The sequence below is a fragment of the Quercus lobata genome, chromosome 1 (genome assembly GCF_001633185.2).
Source record: "Quercus lobata isolate SW786 chromosome 1, ValleyOak3.0 Primary Assembly, whole genome shotgun sequence".
Classification (NCBI taxonomy): Eukaryota; Viridiplantae; Streptophyta; class Magnoliopsida; order Fagales; family Fagaceae; genus Quercus; species Quercus lobata.
The window spans coordinates 31116669-31140505 of record NC_044904.1 but is presented as its reverse complement, the minus strand read 5'-3'; the positions used below and the strand labels follow the sequence as shown (position 1 = coordinate 31140505).

The window sequence follows — 23837 nt, the reverse complement described above, 5'->3', positions numbered from 1 at the left end:
CGACTGGGTGTGCTCCCCAGTTCGAGTCCTATAATCTGCACTTTGAAAAGAATTTCCTGAGCCAGCGCTTTACCCTTCATGGACCCACCCAGCGCGAACAGTGATTAGTCTCTGGTTGAAAGCCTTGAGGATACACTGTTCGAGAGCAAAAAAAAAAAAAAAAATTATTTCTCAATGCAAGCTATGCCATGGACTAATACCAAAACACAATAAATAATGCAAAGAGTCTTATTATTAAGTAGCACTGTCTGATTCTTCCATGGAAGAAAACTTGAGTTTGAATCTCTTTCCCTTAGTTGTTGTAAACAACATGAAAAATAATTAAAGCCGCAAGATACCATGCAAAGGGTAGACTGAAAACAGTATTGATGTCATTCATTGATGCAAGAGGAGAGGAGTGACTAATCTTCTGTAAACTATGAGCATTTACCCCGGGGTTTCTTTAAGGTAAAAGAAAAACAAAAAAGGTGCAGAAGCTTTAAAATGACCTCATTCATAGCAACAAAACAGCAGGCTATTTGAGTACAATACAAAGTTTTTTTAGAAAGGAAAACCGACTCGGAGACATCTTGAAAAGCCATGGACAAGGGTGTGAATATGATTCATATTATATGATATGTTACTCTTAGAAAAGAAAAGTTCTATAATAGAAAATTATGAATAACGCAAAACCAGATAGAATGCCATCAAATACGTTGGAAGTGGTTAATGTGCTACTCAATACTATATTTGTAACGGAAAAAACTAGCAAAGTTTAATAGTTTATCTATATCTGAATATTCAACTGTAGTCATTGGTGGAGATATTATATTGCCCTAAAGCCTACACACTAAATTCTGAAAGGCTTGAAAGGAGCAAGAGCTAAATTCCACCTTCTAGAACTAATGACTAGTTAAGAAAAATATCATCAATAAAAGAGATATTGATTCAAATTTTGGGAAGCAAATAAAAAATAAACTCAAACAATTGTGAACTTGAATAACTAATATATTCATCATCTATTGTTTTGACTTGGCGGTCTAAGAACACTCCATTCCAGCTTTTCACCTCTTGGATTCTTGAAAGATCCTTTACCATTACTCATTTACTTGATGATGATTGTTGATTGCCTTAGAACATTTTTTGGTGATATATTTAGGTATCATGTTTCAGATACCACTTCATACCTTTTTTTTTTTTTCTTTTAAGGCCCCATTAGCATCAAAACTCAATTTATCAGTGTTCGAGCACCCTGCTTCATCCATTAATGATCCATTTTCACTGTAAAATTCAAATAGACACAAAAAATATCAGATGTGTCAACATTGCAAATAAGAACATTTTGGAATGCATTTTTCACTAGGCATGTATGCAAGCACATAGTCTAAATCTTATTTCAGATCTCTCAATATCTATTTGGCTGCATGGATTTATTCAAATTTTATGTACTATTGACAAATATATCTATATAATAAGTCTGTATGGAAGAAAGTCAGCACCAAGATCTCCCTTGAAAGCTTCAAAACTAGAATAAACTTTATAAGAAACTACTTTCTGTAAACTAATTAAAATGGGTAATATGAGATGTATACCCTCAAATGTCTTCAGACCTGTGAAATGAACTTCATATGAAATTTTACTGAACTCAGAAAAAGTACGCAGACTAAATGCATTCCAAAAGTATAACCATACAACCCTTCTGAGGGGGAGAAAATTATATAAAATGATGCAAACTGGGTAGAGTAAAGTGGCACAATTTTCACTCCAATGAAAACAAGAGCAAGTAATCAATATTAATTCAATTTTTTCAGAACTAAGGGATGTCTGCTAATTTGATCCATTGATTCACTCACTTATTTTATGAAATGACCAAACAATCTGAACTTCACTCAACAAAGCATTATGCCTTCCATCCCATCTAAGGATTCTTGTTTTTCAATTTTTATTGGCACTACGGTTTCAATATTCAAATTATTGGATTGAATCGGCAACATTGATAGCAGCAGAAACGCAGAATGCAATAACAGAGTTTTGAAACAATTTGCTCAACCCAATTTGAGAAAAATATCATCTTTTATGCAAAGTTTCTAAACTTTAGTGACATATTTGTACAAATAACAAAAGTCAATATCATTAAATAATTTGAGAAGTCAACCCACCTCAAAGATATTCCACTTTGACTACCAGAAGAAGTGGCAGACACTGGCTTTGCTGCTGCTTCATTCAGGTTCTACCACCACATGGCATTGCATGAGGAGAAAAAAAGCTAAAGGAGAAGCACAGGAGGTGAATAGTCATTGGATATTTGAGGTTACTTGACCTTTGCGTGAGGAGAACAGAAGCCAAATGAGAAGAACAGGAGGTGAATACTGAATAGTCATAGGATATTTCAGGTATCTTGACCTTTCTGCTCGCATCAATAGAAGGATTAAAACTTTGAAATGGCATGCAACCTATAATTGCTCCAGGATGGGGATCACCCTCCGTCATTGGACATTTGAGGTCACTTGACCTTTGAGTGAGGAGAACAGAAGCCAAAAGAGAAGAACCGGAGGTCAATAGTCATAGGATATTTCAGGTATCATGACCTTTCTACTCGCATCAATAGAAGGATTAAAACTTTGCAATGGCATGTAACCTTTAATTGCACCAGGATGGGATCACCCTCCATCATGACCACACTGCAACTAAACAGATAGCTATTCAAATGGAACAAAGCAAAATATGAACAAAAGCATGTTGCAAAATAGAAGTAAATAAGCAGCTTCAGTAGGTTGTTGCAGCTGTTCTATTATCCAGTATCCACAGAATCCATTGCTTGTATCTAAGTTTCCCATTATGTGTTGAATATTACAGGACATCAAATATATATATATATATATATATATATATAGGCTGCTCTTACTTTACTAAGGGATACTGTAGAAAATTTTGCATGTCACTAACCCTTTTTCTTTTCTGAAATAGTAAACAAATTGCTCCTTTTTTGTAACATTAAAACTCAATAGTCTGCAGTTGTGTGATATATGTCCAAAATGTAATTTCAAAAATATTGTATGAAAGTGAATTTAACCTATATCATTCAAAAGCCTTCAAAACACCAAGAAATTTCATTCTCAGTCATTGCTACACCATCCACAAAGAGCTCAACTGATCAGGTATATATAAAATCTAAATGAAAAGGCTACAACCATTTTAAATGCTGCTAAGAAATCTGTGTCACCAATCATCATCCTCAAAATGGTGGGATGCACAAACAATGGTTATGGTCTACCAATATCTAAGAACTATGACCACGGACATAACACGGGACACAGAAATTCTTTAAAAATTAGGACACAATACAGCGGGGACACATCAATTAATTAATAAATATATACTTTTAGGTATATTTTTAATGCATATTTTAGGTTTATTTCAGTTTCTAGAAATGAGTAATAACCATCAACATTTTTAAAAAACATATCTAAAATTAATTTAAAGAATAATAGATAACAAAAAGTGCATCAATAACCATTAATGATGTTTAAAGTATAAACCAAGAGTACAAATAACCTACAAACAATTCAACTAAAAATAATAATAAATGCAACTATTAGGCCACTAATACTACAATTACATAGTGATAATAATTTAAAAAATTATAATTAAACTATTAAGCTATTAAATTATTAAACTAACAAATTTTTTACATTTTCATGTTTACCATTTAAATGGCCTCTCTGTAAAGTTTTTTTTTTTTTTTAAATAAATTTTCAGTTAAAAAGAAAATGCTTACCCTTAAAAAATTATTCACAACTTAACAGTAAAAAAAAAAAAAAAAAAAATGTGACTAATGGGTTAGTTGGGTTAACTTGGGTGATTGCATGATGGGTACCAAGGGACCTTGGTTAGGACTCAGAAAAAATAGTTGAGTAATGAAGTTAAAGGAAGAGTATGGATCTAAGGGGGGGCTAGCAGTGAGATGCTGCAGCTTACAGTAATGCCACTGTTGATGTGCTTGTCGAGGATCACCGTGGTCTCCTAGTGCTGAACAAAGTAGGAGAAGAGATTGCAGAGGCCCTCAGTGGTGGTGTTTCAGCCAAGCCCATGGATGAAAAGATTCCGCTGAAGCATCCAAGTTCATCAGGGATCACCAAACCAGTATAGGTCTCAGGTGCAGATCCTTTTTTTTTTTTTTGCTTTTTTATTATTTTTTTTTTTTTGGCCATCATGTCTTGACTGTGTCCAAAATTTTAAAAATTATTATTATTATTATTTTCACTGGACACACAGGCAGCTGTGTCTGAGGCGTCCATGTTCAAACATGGACAAGCTTTTTTTTGTGTCCATGCTTCCTAGATAAATATATACAAGAGAATTTTTTCAGAAAATAAATAGCGGGAATTGAATAGTGTGTACATGTTCATGTATGAATTTTCCCATTTTTGAACCCATGAGTGATCCCTATCTATCAACTTCGTCTTTTTCCTAGTTGAGAAATGAAGTTTCATCTCATTATACATTTATGGGTGCTCAAAATTTAAGAACAAAAGGTGAAAGCAGGTGCTGCAGCCTGACATAAGCTAGAACTGCTAAGAAGATTTCATAGAAAATTAACATTCTCATCAATCCAACTAGGTAGAGAATAACATCCCATGATTGATATCCTTACACCATGGGAGTTTGTCCTAGAAACCTTCAGATAGCAAGATTAGTTATACTTGAAACCTGCATATCCTCATAATGTAGCCCCACAAAAACACTTGTAATGTGCAAGAGTTCTTATTGATATTTCCGGTATGGTTTGAAGCCTGAAGAGAAAAGTTAATTCAGAAGTCAACATGGTCTACAATCTGCATCTCTTTCTCCAACCCCCACCCCCCTTTCAGCTAGAGCTTCTTACATTATGAAACTTACATCTCATACAACCTTCAAGAAAAGTGGTGTAACAGAGGGTTGTCAATTAGCAAACTTGCACCATCTATGCAGCCTATAGATTACAATGAGAAAAAAACAACCACATTGAAAAAATTGATGCATCTTCCGGTGGTTATTTCTGCTGTTACATAATCACATTTTGGGCTCATCATGATCACTTTTTACTATATGATCCAACATGCTATTTCAGATGTTTGACTACATAACATGTATAGAATCAAGGTAAGCCTCTAAAACAGCACACAGAAATCATTGCATTTGACATTGTGAATATTCAATTTACAAAGCTTATGGCCTTTGCACCAATACATAATGTGTTTGGTATACGGCATAAGGGTTCCTAGTCTACAACTTCAAGGGGCTTAGCTTGACATCTAAGAAGCCTTTAATGGCATCATAAGGCCTTTGGTTTTAGGCCTTGAAAGAATCTCAATTACAGCATCTAATACAAGTAGGCTAAGGCCATCTGTTTTGACGAAAGCATAAGGGTCTTCCTCCAAAAAAAAAAAAAAGCAAAAAAGCCACTTCAAAGTGATAGCTTATATATGGGACAACAAAACCTGCTAAATTGCAGTTATCAACCATATTACACAATCAACAAATCCTATAATCTTTCAAGATTTCAGAAACCAGATAGGAAAACAATGCAAAAAACCATTTTCACATGCATGACTGCACATCAAGCAAATATTCAAGAAGCAAAACAACAGGGAGCCCTTTATAAAATTATAGCAAGGAATAAAAAATGAAGGAAAAGTATCACTTTCCTCTCTCAGAACTTCCATTTACATGGAAAAAATAAAACCAATCAAGTTTATAGTTTTACAGAGCTTGAATTTGATAGCAAACATAAAAATTGAAGGAATACCCAGATGAATTAATGCAAAACCCAGTTCAAATCTCAAGTGGGTTTATCTAAATTTCGCAAATAGAAGCTCATACGGAAAATAAGAGCAAGTTTTGAATTTTGTTATACCTCAAGAGTGCTGGTAAGCTCCGGGCTCGACCATTTTAGGCTCATGAACAAGTTCTTTTGTTGTTTACTACTTGGAAGTGAGAAGCGCTGGACGCTTCATAAGAAGAGTGGCCGTCACGTTAGACATGGCAAGCGGCAGGTCGGGTCAGAACATGTAGTCTTAAACGGGTTGGAAGCAGGGACGGGTCAATCAGTTTTGGTTACAAGACACGGCAAAACCGACTGGTCGGGTCGGGTTAATTGGGTTGCGGATTAAAAATGGCTTCGAGTTAGTTGGGTTGCGGGTTGGGTCAGGTTGTGTTGGGTTGACTCATATTTTTCACATGTTTATATTATTATAAAGAAAACAATATGTATTTGTCATTTAGAAAGTCATGCAACAAATTATTTGTTGTAAAATACATTATTTTGAATTCACCACATATATCAAGAATGAACTACACTTATTAGTACTTATTCAATAATTTTAAAATTATACAAATCGTAACATTGCTATCTAAAATAAAATAACACAAAGATAAGTAAAACAAATACACAAATTTTATTTCTACATAATATCAACATATCAAAATATAAAACAAAATTACAAATGACTTATTGGATAATTCATTTAACAAAGAATAAAAACATATAAGAAATTTACAATTGTGGGACCCAAATGATTTATGGGCCAGGCCCATCTACCCGGAGAGAATCCGAAGGCCCAAGCCAAGGAGGGCTATGGCCCAAGCTCGACAAAATAGCCTTGGGATACCGCCGAGGACAGCTCAGTCCTCGGCAGACCCAAAGTCCCCCCTGAAAGAAGGGTAAAACGGTATAGGACTGAAACTAGGAAGAAAGATCTAAAATATCCAGGGAAAGCTGCCCTTACTGCCATTCAATGCTCTGAACCTGACAAGGCCGCATTCTTTGGCTTTTACAACCACCCTCAACGACTTTGAATATGGGCTGATGGAACAAGTATCAATCTTGGAAAGGTTGACCCTATACGTGGACGAAGGACAATGAACGCAGGCAAATATAAAAGGAAAAACAAGTAACCTAAAGAAGGGGTTGGGAAAAATGGCTAAAAACCAGAGCCTCCCAGCCCACCTCCAGGAGAAAGACTCCAAGGGTGAAGGAAAACTTAAACTTGTACGAACACCGTGAAAAACCCACTGCCTGTCAACCTGGGCCTAGCCTTCCAAACCCACGCTCTACAAATGATATTGTTAGGGGCCTTTTTACGTGCGAACCCGACACTGTTACGGTCCGCCACGAATCGAGTCCTTACAATTGGCGCCGTCTGTGGGGAAGGCTTGTGTGTAGGTATAGGATGTGGGTCGATAGAGTTTCTTCGTTATTTCTAACCGTTGGTTATAGAGTTCTAGTATAAAGTTTTGCTAGGGGTTACGTTTCTTGACTAGGGGCTCGACTGAGGAGCTAACGCCCTTAAAGCCAAGGTCCCCCGTAAAGAGCAAACTAGGTACTTGATAGCGTTAATCGTATGGATGAACTTTAGGGGCTTGGTTGAGGAGCTAACTCCCATAAAGCCAAGATCCCACACAAAGAGAAAACTAAGTTTTGGACAGAACCAGGGCATTGCATGGTCCACGGACTCAAGCCTATGGGGAAACCAACTACCTGGATGAGGAAAACTAGGTTTTGGACAGAACCAAGGCATTGCATGGTTATGGACAGAACCAGGGTGCCACGGACTCAAGCCTATGGGGAAACCAACTACTTGGATGAGGAAAACTAGGTTTTGGACAGAACCAAGGCATTGCATGGTCCCACGGACTCAAGCCTATGGGGAAACCAACTACCTGGATGGAGGAAAACTAGGTTTTGGACAGAACCAAGGCATTGCATGTCCACGGACTCAAGCCTATGGGGAAACTACTTGGATGAGAAAACTAGGTTTTGGACCTCAGGGCATTGCATGGTCGCACGGACTCCAAGCCTAATGGGAAACTAAACTACCTAGATGGGGGACTAAGGTTTTGGACAGAAACCAAGGCATTGCATGGTCCACGGACTCAAGCCTATGGGGAAACCAACTACTTGGATGAGGAAAACTAGGTTTTGGACAGAACCAAGGCATTGCATGGTCCACGGACTCAAGCCTATGGGGAAACCAACTACTTGGAGAAGGAAAACTAGGTTTTGGACAGAACCGGGGCATTGCATGGTCCACGGACTCAAGCCTATGGAGAAACCAACTACCTGCATGAGGAAAACTATGTTTTGGACAGAGCTAGGGCATTGCATAGTCCTCGGACTCAAGCCTATAGGGAAACCAACTACTTGGATGAGGAAAACTAGGTTTTGGACAGAATCAGGGCATTGCATAGTCCTCGGACTCAGAAGCCTATGGGGAAACCCAACTACTGGGATGAGGAAAACTATTTTTTGGACAGAATCAGGGCATTGGTCCACGGACTCAAGCCTATGGGGAAACCAACTACCTGGATGAGGAAAACTAGGTTTTGGACAGAACCAGGGCATTGCATGGTCCTCGGACTCAAGCCTTATGGGGAAACCAACTACTTGGATGAGGAAAACTAGGTTTTAGACAGAACCAAGGCATTGCATGGTCACGGACTCAAGCCTATGGGGAAACCAACTACTTGGATGAGGAAAACTAGGTTTTGGACAGAACCAAGGCATTGCATAGTCCACGGACTCAAGCCTATGGGAAACCAACTACTTGGATGAGGAAAACTAGGTTTTGGACAGAATCACAGGCATTGCATGGTCCACGGACTCAAGCCTATGGGGAACCAACTACCTGGATGAGAAAAACTAGGTTTTGGACAGAACCAAGGCATTGCATAGTCCACGGACTCAAGCCTATGGGGAAACCAACTAACTTGTGATGAAAACTAGGTTTTGGACAGAACCAGGGCATTGCATGGTCCACGGACTCAAGCCTATGGGGAAACCAACTACCTGGATGAGGAAAACAGGTTTTGGACAGAACCAGGGCATTGCATGGTCCACGGACTCAAGCCTATGGGGAAACCAACTACCTGGATGAGGAAAACTAGGTTTTGGACAGAACCAAGGCATTGCATGGTCCACGGACTCAAGCCTACGGGGAAACCAACTACTTGGATGAGGAAAACTAGGTTTTGGATAGAACCAAGGCATTGCATAGTCCTCGGACTCAAGCCTATGGGGAAACCAACTACCTGGATGAGGAACCAACTATCTAAAAAAAAACTATGGCACATAAATCTCGAAATCCATCCGAAGAGAACTCCGCGTTAACAGATGGGTTAATACCTTGATTGCGCGGATTCCTCGGTCTACCCTCAGATCCCCAGTATCAAAGGGGTTGATGCGATACGGCGCAACATATTACCCAGAAGCACAACCGAAGTCCCTGGCTACTCGGCTACCTTCTCGGACGAATGACTTAGAGTCTATCGTTCTCGAACATCGCTTTAGTATGCATCGCGCAGCACTCAGCGGTTTTCCCGGTTAGTTCCAAGAGTTTAATTTATTGATGATTAACCTTGTTATACTTGATAATATTTGTAAGTTTAAACTAGTAGGAATCTGTGTTAAGGCATTTTTCTGCCTAGAATATCATTAAGGGCAAGCTTATATTTAATATTCATGCATAAAGTAGTGGTTACGGAGAAGAAAGATATGTATAGAGAAATAGACACATATTTTATTAAGACAAAGGAACAGTACAGTGTACAATGAAAAGCTGAAACAAAGCCTACATTGAAGCTAACTACGTAAGTAACGAAAAATACAAGAGAGTGAAGATAAAGCCGTGGAGGTGGCACAGAGGAGAAGTTGGCTACTGCCTCGAGACCTTATTCCTCCTCAATGCTTTTGCACGCCCATAACTCAGGCAGCAAAAGAACCCAACTTGGGGCCTGCACCGGTGAAGAAAAGGTGCAGGGGACCTGACCTCAGGCTAACACCATCTACAGAAAAGGTGCAGGGATCCGGAAGTTGGGGAGCCCCCGCAAAAATTTGCCTGCTACAAGGCAGACGGAGCTGATGGCGGAAATTCCTTTTTCTGACATACCAAAAATCTGGCATGACCAGAACCTGCTTCGGATTTTGGCTAAAAGAAGGAAGAATACCATCTTCCTCCTGTCAAGACGGAGGACTGGCTTGAATCTGTGCCATCCTTGTCCATACCGTATCACCTTGAGGATTCGGTGCCTCTGAAGCGGGCGGAGACCTTTCGTCCCCATCCACGCCTCAAACATCTTGCTTTGAGGCAGTGACACTAGAAAGAGAGATCGCGGATATGGAAGAAATATGGTTCTGAAGGGAACAGGAGAGTTCATGTGCAAGTGAAGTGACCCCCTATCCCATTTATACCCAGAAGTAAACCAGTGGCATTTAATTCACGCAGCGTCCCAAGGAACGCTACAGACAAAACGTCTCTGGCTCGATTTCCAACGTCGTCTGCGGCCCTGAGGTTAAAGGAGTCTCGAGAAGGCGCACCTCGAACACTGGGACGCCAAAAAGTACCGCGTGATCAAAGACTATGGAAATACCTCTTAATTTGTGGGCCCAGTAAATTCGCGGCCCAGGCCCGTTCAGCATATGGGCCCAGGGACAGAACCAAGGCCTTGCATGGTCCTCTGACTCAAGCCTATGGGGAAACCAAGTACAAAAACGAAAAAATCACAAGTTTTGGACAGAACCAAGGCCTTGCATGGTCTCCGGACTCAAGCCTATGGGGAAACCAAGTACAAAAACGAAAAAATCACAAGTTTTGGACAGAACCAAGGCCTTACATGGTCCTCGGACTCAAGCCTATGGGGAAACCAAGTACAAAAACGAAAAAATCACAAGTTTTGGACAGAACCAAGGCCTTGCATGGTCCTCGGACTCAAGCCTATGGGGAAACCAAGTACAAAAACGAAAAAATCACAAGTTTTGGATAGAACCAAGGCCTTGTATGGTCCTCGGACCCAGGCCAATGGGGAAACCAAATACTTGGACAAGGAAAGGTTTGAATTTTGTAAGATGGGTTACTTGATAAAAATGTCAGGTCACTTCATCCACGGCTTAAACACCATAAAAAGGTTAAGATCAATAAAGTTGTGAGGAAGGTGGTGAAACGCCCCAGCATTTAGTCGTATAAGAAGGCTGTTCATTTGGTGGGTGAGATATCTTCAAATGGTTATTCCTCACATGGCATCAAATCTTCGTTTTACTCCTCGGCTAGCATGGGGTAAGTATTACTTTTCACTGGTCGGCCTTATTGTGCCAAGCGTTTTTATTAAAGTTATGGCGACATCTTTTTATTATCAAGCATTTTGGTCTTATTCGTCATTGATTTAGATGCTATATTATTGTGCCGAGCAGCGTTTGTGAATTTAAAAAAAAAAAAAAAAGGCATAGAGACAAAACATGCGAAATAAAATAACAACAATTTTTATTAATACGAAAAATTATTACAACGTACAAAGGAGGGCTCAAACGAGCCTATACAAAATGAGAACTGCCTAAGCAACAATTACATCCGTAGTACAGATAAGTAAACTGGCAGGCGTCTTTTAAACTCGTCTTCAAAGTCTCTCCAATCTCTGCCTCAATACTGCTCATATTACGATAAGAACCTTCTTTGGAAAAAAAATGAAAGAGAAGGAAATAGTAAGGAAGAAATCAATGAAGAAGATGGAGGACATGAGTAAAGAAGGAGGAGAAGAAGAGAGAAGAGATGAAAAGAAAGAAAAATGAGCAAAAGAGGGAGAAGTGAAAGCACCCGGATAGAACTGGTGCTGGGAAGACTAAGAAAGGGAGACGGAGGATAGCACCAGTGAAGGAAGAGAGAAAGAAGTAGAGACATTTAGTCCCTGCCTCAATCTTGACTCCCAACACACTGGAGCCATACTAGGTATGCTCATAGGAGAGCGGTTGGTACTGATGATAGGTGTTCTCGACTCAGTCACGCCGAAAGTTTGACGTGACAAGTTCCTGCTTCGGATTTTGACTGAAAGAAGGGTGAGGTTGATTTTGAGTCTTCGCCATCCCTGTCCCGATCGAGCCATAATGAGCTTTATTGGAACATGGCGTTTATGGGAAGGGTTTGGCTCCTGCATCACTCGTTGTTATGATAAAGTGTATCACGATTTAGTTTGTGAACTAGTGGGCAAAATGAACCCTAGGGGAGGCCAAGTATTTCAAATCTCAGAAGGATGAGAAGGAATTCTTTACAAAAACAAAAATCTCCTCCTTTCCTTCTTATACAGAGGGTGGAGCGGGAGACATTTAATAAGTTCAGATCTCCAAAGGAATCTGCCAACACAAACATGCCGGTTCCGTTTCTCCACCCCATCAAAACAAACCGCCGAATTAAAGTAGTCTCGTAAATAGCGGTCATTAAAAGCACGTTTTGGGAAACCCAAACGGTAAGAGCGCATCAAGCGCGAAATCAAAAACTGTCTCATAGACCGGCGCATTTCTTGGACAGATGAAGAGCCGCCAGCATTATTAATAGGCCAAATTGATTGGGCCGTGGGAAGAGGTTCGGCATCACCAAAACCCCCCTTTCCAACCAAAAGGTTGGACAGTCGGGTTTTGAGGGGCTATTGTGGGGCCCAAATGATTTATGGGCCAGGCCCATCTACCCGGGGAGAATCCGAAAGCCCAAGCCAATGAGGGCTATGGCCCAAGCTCGACAAAATATCCTTGGGATACCGCCGAGGACAGCTCAGTCCTCGGCAGACCCAAAGTCCCCCCTGAAAGAAGGGTAAAAACGGTATAGGACTGAAACTAGGAAGAAAGATCTAAAATATCCAGGGAAAGCTGCCCTTACTGCCATTCAATGCTCTGAACCTGACAGGGCCGCATTCTTTGACTTTTACAACCACCCCCAACGACTTTGAATATGGGCTGATGGGACAAGTATCAATCTTGGAAAGGTTGACCCTATACGTGGACGAAGGACAATGAACGCAGGCAAATATAAAAGGAAAAACAAGTAACCTAAAGAAGGGGTTGGGAAAAATGGCTAAAAACCAGAGCCTCCCAGCCCACCTCCAGGAGAAAGACTCCAGGGGTGAAGGAAAACTTAAACTTGTACGAACACCGCGAAAAACCCACCGCCTGTCAACTTGGGCCTAGCCTTCCAAACCCACGCTCTACAAATGATATTGTTAGGGGCCTTTTTACGTGCGAATCCGACACTGTTACGGTCCGCCACGAATCGAGTCCTTACAACAATCTTGAAAATCAATTTTATAATCTATTGTCAATTGTGGTTGGCACTCTATTTCAATTTGAGATATACATTAAATTTTGATCGTTTACTTATTTATATACGGTCTCTTTTATGAATATCATATCATATCATAATTTATTTTGAAAAACCATTTATTATGGATATAAATTGTTAAAAAATAGGTCTAAGCATTCATAATTTATGTTATTTTGATACTTTGGCTTCACTATTTTCACACTTATGAATGTTTCTCACACATGTTTACAATTTTAAATCTATGTTTTTAATTGTACTATAACCAAATTATCTTAGTATGTACTTTGTTATTTGATATCTGATGATGCCTAGATCGTCAGTCAAAGATGATCATCCAGATTGATGTTGTTCTGAACCAACCCGATCTCCAAGAACGAGTTAAAAAAAGAAAAGATGTAGATCACCGGTGTGGTGCCTGCCAAAAAGCGTCCGATGCCAAAGTCAGAAAAATTAACAAAAGAGAAGTTAAGAAAATAATATGCTAGAGTTTCAGAATTACTTTGTATCCGCCCTTTGGATTTCATTGCTATGTATTTATATGTACGCACACGCGAGTGATTTCTTCTAGCCGTTGGTGGAGCCTTGATGGAGACTTTATTCTCTCCTGGTAACGCCTCTGCGGGGTGTTAATGGTGGATTGCCCTTCCAACGGTCTGAGGGTTGATTAATGCTTTTGTAACGGTTCATTGATGAGTGAAGGTGGATTTATTCGTCCTTGTTCGACGACCATTGCTGCCAAGACGAATCTGGATATATTCCTCGTCCTTGATCGTGGTAATGGACGACGATAATATGATCAAGCCTATCAGCTACCCCCTTATTCCGAGGTTTTCCACCACTTGGACGGTCATAGGAATACGAAAGGGTTTATTGGTTTATTTATTTATTATTTATATACATATATATATATATATATATATTTTGCGGTTATGGCGTTTGGGGTTCTGCTCCGCATTGATTGCTTAATGGCGGCTTTGACACACTTCGCGGCCACGTGGTTGATTTTGATTGGCCAGGGGGTCTCGTTTCCGGTGAGAACCTTTTCAGGTTTCCCGCACTTTTCAAGGCAAAACCTTTTGATTTTTGGCTTTCCCCTTTTTCACTTCTTCATCTTCTCTTTGCGATTGGTTTCTCCGACTCCCTTAGTTGCGTATTTTGCTCTTAGTCTTCTCAGTTTCCTCCCTAATTTTCAGGTACGCCCCTTATTTACGCTTTCTTTCATTTCTGAATTTTACTTGTATCTGTGTCATTTGAGTTCTTTTTTCTTTCTATGCTTCCCTTTCTTTCTTTTCGAGTGGTGTCGTTTCTCTTTAATGGTGGATAACTCTAAAGTTAAACGTACCTCTCCTTCCGTAGCATTTCTTTTTGCCCACTTAGGGGCTTTAGTGGAATCTTCTAGCGACCCATTGGGTACGCTTTCGCCTAGTGATTCATACCCACAAGTTGAGGAATTTGTTTTTAGAGGCAGTGACTTAGGTTTAGCGTTGGGTGATTTATACCCTTTACTGTACAAATCTCAGGTTTTGTTTCAGTCTGTTCGAGGGATCCTAAGGGGGGGAAAATATGGGGTCTGAGGAGGTATCAGGTGACTTAGAGAAAAGTTCGTCTTCTAATATAGGCGATGAAGGGGTCGGGGTAGATACAGCAACCTCCGTGCCTTCTCACGCGCCTTCGTCTTCCCATTCTCCTGCTCCGGCCACTGCCCGTCCTTTCCATGCCCTCAAGGAGAAATGTTCCTTGAAAATAGAGGTCTTTAGCAAGTTCAAAGATAGGTTCCAGTTTCCCGAGGGGACCAGGGCTCGTCTTCCCAGAAAGGGTGAAAAAGCTTGTGCCTTCGCTCACGGGGAAGTTTGCTTTAATGAGGCTGCGTTTTCGTGCGGCCTCAGATTTCCCGTCCATCCGTTCATCATGGAGCTTCTTTGCCATCTAAACCTTGCACTAGGGCAACTTATGCCCAACTCGTGGAGAATAGTCGTTAGTTGTATGGTGATTTGGACGACCATCGCCGACGGAGATATGATCACAATCAATGAGTTCGTCCATCTATACCATTTGAAAGAGTCCAAGGAATTTGGGTATTATGAGTTTGTACCTTGGAATAGGAAGTCGCGTCTAATCGTTGATCTTCCGTCGTCCTTTCGTTACTGGAAGTCTAGATACTTCTTTGTATCGGGTGACGGTTGGGAGACATTGTCTGATGATTTTTGGGGGAACGTTCCTAGGCTGCTACGCCGGTGGGAGACTCCTTTGATTGGTGCATTTGCTCCTCATGAGATGCCCCTCTCCCTCTTTTTCTTTTTCTTTTTTTTTTTTAAAAAAAAATTTCCTTGCTTTTGTATTTTGCAGTAAAAGAACGTCCTAAGCTTGAGAGCAAGTTTGAAGAGCGGGTTCAGGCGGCAATCAAGTACGCAAGGACGATTGACGGTTTTGGTGAATTGATCGATCCACGCACTTTAGCTCGTCACTGCTTAGGGCCAGAGCCTTCTTTCTATGTCCTCAGCACCCTTAACCAAGAAGAGAAAAAGCGTAAGTTGTCTTTGCAAATGGATTCATCTTATCTCCTTTTTCTTCGTCTTTAACTTCTTGTTTTCTTTGGCGTAGAGATGACAACCAAGTTTAACAAGGAGATGTATAAGAAGATCAAGGAGAAGAAGAATGAGCCTCTTTCCCATATTGGTCAGAGAAGGCTGAGGATCACGGATAAGGAAAAGGAGAAAGAGGTGGTGGAGAGAGGTTCGTCCACACCTGCCTTGGACCTGGATGAGGGTCAAGCTGCTTCTCCTGGTATTTCTGTTGAGGAGATGGCCTGTCCCTCAAAAAAGCAGAAAGTGGTGAATAAGGGAAAAGAGAAAATTGGTTCCAGTGTTTGGTCTGATGCCGAGACGACTATGGACCGTGCTAATGAGCTCCTCACTCCTGGGGAGATGAAAGAGATCTCGAGCGTACCCTCCCACGAGATGGTGAGCCGTCACGTCCACAAGCTCGTGCAGGTAATCCTTCACATCTTCGTCTTCTTTTTCTTCGTCCTTAATTGTTTAACTGTTTTTATTGACTTTGATGGGACTTTCTGTTGTAAGGTGTTGGGGGAGACCATGCATATCACCACCCAATACTTGGTAAATGAGGAGAAGGCCATTGTGGCCAACTTGAAGGTGGAAGCGCTTGAGGCTGAGGCTTCAGGCTTACGAAAGGATCTGATCACAGCCACGGATGCTCTCAATACTTCCAAGGGACAGATTCAAGTTTTGATGGAGCAGCTGGAATCTGAGAAGCAAAAGGACGAACTCCTTGCAGCAGCTGCCCAAAAGATGAAGGTTGTCATGGCCAAGGTCGTCACTGCTTTCCAGACCACAGAGGAATACAACACTATCTTGTTCCAGTGGTACTTCAAAGGCTTTGAACTACTCCGGAGATATCTGATCAAGCACGGCCCTGGCACGAACCTCGAAGACTTGGATTTTGAAGTCGTTGACAAAGAGATTGAGGAGGACGAGGTAGCTCAAACAGCAGCGTTTACTGGTGCGGAACCTTCCCAGGCGAACAAGGACGATGATGTTGCCCTCCAAGCCTGATTCTGCTGCTTCTTATCAAAGATTTTTATTTTTATTTTTTTTTTTATTTTTTTTATTATTTTTTTTTTTTTTATGTATGTCTTAAGGTCACTGGACAACTGGTATTTGGATACCCCACTTGTTTTTTTTGGGCCCTTTTTTTTTTTTTGAATAGTTTGGTTTTATATAATATGTTTATTGATTTACCTTTACCTTCTAGGTTGGTTGTTCTCTTTCGCTTGTGTTGTGTTAGGATCTATTTTTGGATGCTTTTCTCTCCCCTTCAGGGACTTAGAAAAATTTTGTTGGCATACTTCACTTATCCTCGTCCTTTTGTGGACTTAGAGGATTTTGTCCCAAGAACTTTTGGGGAATCATATCGTCGCTTTAATTAGGACGGTGTACATATCATCATACCTTTCAGGACAATGTACGTCTATATAAGGGATCTTATTGTCCCTTTGTTTAGGACAATGTATATCCATTCAAGGAATCTTATCGTCTTTTTTATTCAGAATGATGTACATCCATTTAAGAGATCTTATCGTCTTTCTTGTTTAGGACGATGTACATCCATTTAAGGAATCTTATCGTCTTTTTGTTTAGGATGACGCAAATCCATTTAAGGAATCTTATCGTCTTTTTTATTCAGGACGATGTACATCCGTTTAAGGAATCTTATCGTCTTTCTTGTTGAGGACGATGCACATCCATTTAAGGAATCTTATCGTCTTTCTTGTTTGGGACGATGTACATCCATTTAAGGAATCCTATCGTCTTTTTCATTCAGGACAACTGTTTCGATCTTTCGGGGAGGGAAGAATTGTAGCGCATGGTTTGTTGGGTAACGTTTGTGAAATGCTGAATAACACTTATGAAATGCTGAATAATACTTAATGAATTCTGAATAATCACTTACATAAGAAGGGAAGCACAAAATTAAATTGGGTTTTACAATCAGGCTATGGTTCCTTTTCGTAATACCTCTTTAGATGTTCGACATTCCATGGACGTGGTAGTCTCTTTCCCTCTGAGTCTTCTAGATGGTAACTTTCCTGGCATGAATAATGGATGACTCTGTGGGGCCTTTCCCAAGTTGGGCCAAGTTTGCCTTGTGTTGGATCTTTTGTTGCAGGAGTGACTTTCCAAAGGACGAGATCTCCGATGTTGAATCTTTTCAACTTCACTCTTCGATTGTAGTACTCGGTCATCTTCTGCTGGTACTTGGCTATTCTTTGGGATGCTTGGTCTCTAACCTCGTCTAGACAGTCCAGGTTCTGCTTCAGTTGATCATCATTGATTTGCTCGTCAAAGAATTCTCTCCTAAGGCTAGTGAGCCCTACTTCGACCGGGATGACTGCTTCTGTGCCATACATCAGATTGAATGGTGTTTCTCCTGTTGGTGTTCATGCCGTCGTCCTGTATGCCTATAAGACACTTGGTAATTCCTAGGGCCATGCTCCCTTTGCCCCCACTAACCGGGACTTGATAATCCTGAGCAAGGTCCGGTTGGTTACTTCCGTCTATCCATTAGCCTGAGGATGTCCTGGTAATGAATACTTGTTTTTGATGCCCAAGCCCGAGCAAAATTATCTGAATTTCTGGTTGTCGAATTCATGACCGTTATCTGATATGATCGTTCTGGGTATCCCGAACCTGCAAACAATATTTTTCCACACAAAATTTTGTACCTTCGTTTCCGTGATTGTTGCAAGGGCTTCCGCTTCAACCCACTTTGTGAAGTAGTCAATCGCAACGAGCAGGAACTTCATTTGTCTCTTTCCCTGTGGTAAGGGACCCATGATGTTGATCCCCCATTGTGCAAATGGCCAAGGTGAGGAAATTGTAGTCATCTTTTCCCCAGGGACTCGTTGAACATTTCCGTACCTTTGGCAACTGTCACACTTCTTCACGAAATCGGCTGCGTCTTGCTACATCGTCGGCCAGAAGTAGCCTGTTCTCATGATTTTCCTGACAAGGGACTTTGCCCCCATGTGGTCTCCGTAGATTCCCCTGTGTATCTCTTCCAAGACGTATCTGGCTTCTTCCTCTTCTATACATCTCAAATATGGTTGGGAGTAGCCCCTTTTGTAGAGCTCGTCATTAAGTATTGTAAATCTGGCGGTGCATTTCTGGATCTTCTTGGCTTCTTCAAGATTTGATGGTAATCGTTCTTCTCGAAGGAACGACAGAATTGGGCTCGTCCATCCTGGGCTGGTGTGTACTGAGAGAGTTTGAAGTTCCTTGATGCTAGGGGCGTTTTGTTCTTCCAGCCTCCAATCATACATTTTCCCCTGGTTTTCTGTTGAGGCGCTTCGTGCTACCTTGTCAGCTTCAGCATTCTGATCCCATGGGATTTGAACGAACTCTGCGTGATTAAAGGTACTTACCAGCTGGTTCGTCAGTTTAAGGTACTTCTGCATCCTCGTCTCTTTTGCTTTGAATTCTCCTCTAACTTGCCCTATGACGAGCTGTGAGTCACTCTTGAGCACAATATTTTCAGCTCTAAGTGCCCGAGCTATTTGCAGTCCTGTCAGCAAGGCCTTGTACTCTGCTTCGTTATTAGTTATAGGGAATTTGAGCTGGACCCTATACTTGAGAACGTCTTTTTCAGGGGAAGTAATAACAATGCCGGCTCCGCCTCCTTTCTGAGTGGACGACTCGTCAGTGTTTATCGTCCAGAGATCTTCTTGGTCGCCGGTGATCTTGGGGGTGGTGAACTCTGCTATGAAATCGGCCAACGCCTGAGCCTTTATGGTTGTTCGTGGTCGGTATTCTATATCAAACTGGCTGAGCTCGACAGCCCATTGCACCATTCATCCTGTTGCTTCGGGTCTGTTCATTGCCTTTTTAATGGGTTGGTCCATCATTACTATGATAGGATTGGCTCGAGGCCACTATCAGGGTGAAGGTGATCTTCTCTATGCAAGGATACCGCGCCTCGGCACCCTGGAAAGCCTGGCTGACGTAGCATACAGGGAGTTGCAACCTGTCTTCTTCTCTGATCAACGCTACGCTGACGACCGTGACAAATACAGCTAAGTATAAGAATAAGTCTTCACCTTCTTTTGACGGACTTAAGAGTGGAGGGTTGTTCATATAGTGCTTCAACTCTTGGAACGCTGTTTCGTATTCCTCCATCCAGGCAAACGCTTTCTTCAAAGTCTAGACATTTGTCTGTGGCCTTCGAGATGAACCTGTTGAGGGCTGCTATTCTTCCTGTAAGGGATTGCACTTCTTTGACCGTCTTGGGTGAAGACATTTCTAGGATGGCCTTGACCTTCTCTGGGTTTGCTTCGATCCCTTTCTGCGATACCATAAACCCGAGGAATTTCCCTAAGGAAACCCTGAAAGCACATTTGGACGGGTTCAGCTTCATGTTGTAGTGCCTGAGTGTGTTAAACGTCTCCTTAAGTTCATCCAAATGATCCTCTTCCTCTTTGCTCTTGATGAGCATGTCATTCACGTATACCTCCACATTTTTCCCGATCTGTTTCTCGAACATCTAGGTCACCAACCTTTGATAGGTGGCCCCTGCGTTCTTAAGTCCAAAAGGCATGACCCTGTAACAGTAGAGCCCCTGGCTGGTGATAAAGGTAGTCTTTTCTTGGTCTTCTTCAGCCATTTGTATCTAGTTATATCTGGAAAATGCATCCATAAACGTGAGGAGTTTATGTCCTACGGTGGAATCTACCAGCTAATCAATTATGGGTAATGGAAACTGTCTTTTGGGCAGGCTTGATTAAGATCTATGAAGTCGACACACATTTTTCACTTCTCGTTTGCTTTCTTGACCATGACCATGTTGGCCAACCACTCGGGGTAGTGGACTTCCCAAATAAATTTTGCTGCGAGTAACTTATTTACTTTGTCCATTACTGCTTTGTTTCGTTTGGGGGCAAAGACTTTTCTTTTCTGCTGGACAGGTTTCTTCTCTAAGTCAACGTTCAGGCAATGCTAGATGAGACTTGCTAAGATTCTTGGCATATCCTCATGGCTCCAAGCAAATACATCAAGGTTATCTTTCAGGAAGTTGACGATCCCTTCCTTTGTCCTGGGACTCAGATTGTATCTATTTGGGTCGTCTTTGCTGGACTTCCTTCAACCAACTCTATCATTTCTAGCTTCTCAACGATCTCTGGTTTTTTTTTTTTTTTCTCGATTGTCAAGTGTTGTTCTCTCTTAATGCCAGGACGGCCTGGTAACACTCTCTTACCAACACCTGGTCTCCTTTAATCTCTCCGACCCCCTGTTCCGTCGGAAACTTTACCTTTAAGTAGTACGTGGAAGTAGCAACCTTCCAGCAGTTGAGAGTTGGTCGTCCTATGATCACGTTGTAGGACGAAGGTGAGTCCACTACCAAGAAGTTGTGCTGGTTGGTTACCTGGAGGGGGTACGAGTCGGCGGTCACTGTCAACATCACCATTCCCCTGGGGTATACCTTGTCTCCACTGAAACTGACGAGGGGGGACTCGAAAGGACAGAGCCTTTTTGGGTCTAGCTTTAGTTGCTGAAAGACGGGAAGATAGATTATGTCGGCTGAGCTCCCACTGTCAACCAAAACTCTCCTCGTGTTGAACCCCTCGATCATGGTCATGATGATAAGTGGGTCATCATGAGGTTGTTTTATACCCCTCGCGTCTTCTTTTGAGAAGTACATGTCTCGGTTGGTTCGTCTTTGTTTCAGGGGAGGTAGACTGTGAACACTGTTTACCTGCCTTTGATGTGACTTCCTGAGGGATTTGAATGATCCCCCTGTGGTTGGTCCCCTGGCGATGGTCTTTATCTCCCCTAATGCAATATGTGGACGAGGTGGTGGGCGGTCTTCATCTTTCCTTGAACCCCCGTGCTGGCCTTTCTGGCTGTACCTGCTGGAATCTCCTATTTTTACATATTGTTGTAGTTTTCCATTCCGGATAAGTTCTTCAATCTGCTCCTTCAGATCCCTGCAATCCTCTGTGTAATGCCCATGGTCTTTGTGAAAACGGCAGTATTTCCTCTTGTCGCGCAAATTAGACGATGAATGGAGTGGCCTTGGCCACTTAAGAGATGATTCGTCCCTTATTTCTGTTAGAATTTGGTCAACAGGCATCACAACGGTGTGAATTTCGTTGGACGAGGGTTCTTCTCCTCCCTCCGTCTATTTCCTTCGTCATTCCGTCGATTAGCCCGATCTCTTTTTTGTCCTCTTCAATCATCCTCCTTTTCCTTATTCTTTTCCTTGCTTTTTTCTGCTCCATCAATGGCTGCCAGAGCTTATTCAACATTCATATACTTTTGTGCTTTCAACAATGCCTCGGCTATTGTCTTGGGGGGATTCTTTGCCAGGGAAGCCACGAAATCTCTGGACTTCAACCTTGCCTTGAAGGTCGTGAGATGTACCTTGTCATCCGCCTCGTCTACTTCCAGCATTTCTCGAGTGAAATGCGTTACATAAGACCTCAATGGTTCCTTCTCCCCTTGTCTGATGGTGAGCAGATGGTCGGCAGTCCTTTTTGGACGTTGCCCGCCTACAAAATGACGGACAAAGGAATTGCTCAATTGCTCAAAGTTATCGATGGATGACGTTAGCAACTTGTTGAACCACTTCCTGACCGCCCCTTTGAGGGTAGTGGGAAAGGAGCGGCACAAAATCTCGTCAGGGGGCTGTTGAAGACCTAGGGTCGTCTTGAAGGTATTCAGGTGATCCAGGGGGTCTTTTAGCCGGTCGAAGGGCTCCAGCTGTGGTAGACGGAACTTAGAGGGTACTGGGCACTCCTGGACGACCATGGTGAAAGGTGAATCCGTCTTCCTGACTATCTTTTCCAAGCTTTGGTCCGTCTTTCCTTTGATGACGTTTCTCAATTCATCCATCTCCTTTCTCATCTCTCTTAGGAGATCTGAGCTCGCCTCTTCTGGAGTGCTGTTTCATCTTTTGTTATTGTCTTCGTCGTCACCCCTGTTGATGTCTGCACGGTTACTGTAGCTACCGTTGCCTCATCTCTTGGTTTTGCCTGATGAGTTCTTCCACAATGGCTACGAGCGACTGAATTTGTAGGGTCAATGCGGTAGGATCTGGGTTAGTACTGGATTCCATCTGGACTTGCGAGTTAATTGGGACAGATCACGTGTTGAGTAGCAATCGTTCCCCACAGACGACGTCAAACTGATGATGCCTAGATCGTCAGCTAAAGATGATCGTCCAGATTGATGTCGTTCTGAACCAACCCAATCTCCAAGAACGAGTGTAGAAAAGAAAAGATATAGATCACCAGTGTGGTGCCTACCAAAAAACTTCCGATGCCAAAGTCAAAAAAATTGACAAAAGAGAAGTTAAGAAAATAATATGCTAGAGTTTTAGAATTACTTTGTATCCGCCCTTTGGATTTCATTGCTATGTATTTATATATACGCACACGCGGATGATTTCTTCTAGCCATTGGTGGAGCCTTGATGGAGACTCTATTCTCTCCTGGTAACCCCTCTGCAGGGTGTTAATGGTGGGTTGTCTTTCCAACGGTCTGGGAGTTGATTAATGCTTTGTAACGGTTCATTGATGAGTGAAGGTGGATTTATTCGTCCTTGTTCGACGACCATTGCTGCCAGGACGAATCTGGATATATTCCTCGTCCTTGATCATGGTAATGGACGACGATAATATGATCGAGCCTAAGTTAGGACCTTACTAAGTATTTTTTTTATTGGAGGTGAATTTTTACAAATCTACCCTTGGATTACATCTTCTTCTTATATCTTCCATGCTTGCAAAATTTCTAGAAAATTAAAGATCAATAGCTATATCATTAATAAATTGTTTAAATTGCAAGTTTTTTAGTTTAAAATTATGCATACATATAAGCTTATAGATCATATAATAAATAATATCCGATTGACACAGAATTTAACATATGTATTAAGCGCATAAAGAACATGCAATTCAACGATTAGATTTTCAAAATATATAGTTATGTTTATTTTATTGAGTAAAGTTGTAGCCTAAAACTACAACCAATTTTGTAGCTAAATTTTGTCCTTATTTAAGAGTGTATTATGTATAGTATAAGTTGTCACACCCTTTCTTAAAAAGTTACTATAGAGTTTATGGTGTGCTTTTGTGTTAGAATCTCATTTCCTTTTACTTGTGTTTTTAAATATATATAAATAATAAATAAATAAAAACATGGATTTAGCTTGCCTCAAGTAATTTTTC

The 23837-nt window shown here is 41.3% G+C and overlaps 1 protein-coding gene and 1 long non-coding RNA gene across 2 annotated transcripts; both read right to left on the bottom strand.

The window, feature by feature from the left end:
- Positions 1-958: 958 nt before the first annotated feature.
- LOC115986648 lies at positions 959-3637 on the bottom strand. The gene is made up of 2 exons (XR_004090811.1): positions 2139-3637; positions 959-1260 (listed from the first exon to the last, which is right to left on the bottom strand). It is a non-coding gene; the product is annotated as an uncharacterized LOC115986648 (long non-coding RNA).
- A 17176-nt stretch (positions 3638-20813) lies between these two features.
- LOC115952442 lies at positions 20814-21740 on the bottom strand. Its single transcript, XM_031069617.1, has one exon. It carries the CDS (start codon positions 21738-21740, stop codon positions 20814-20816), a length of 927 nt encoding a protein of 308 aa, XP_030925477.1.
- Between the last annotated feature and the right edge of the window lie 2097 nt (positions 21741-23837).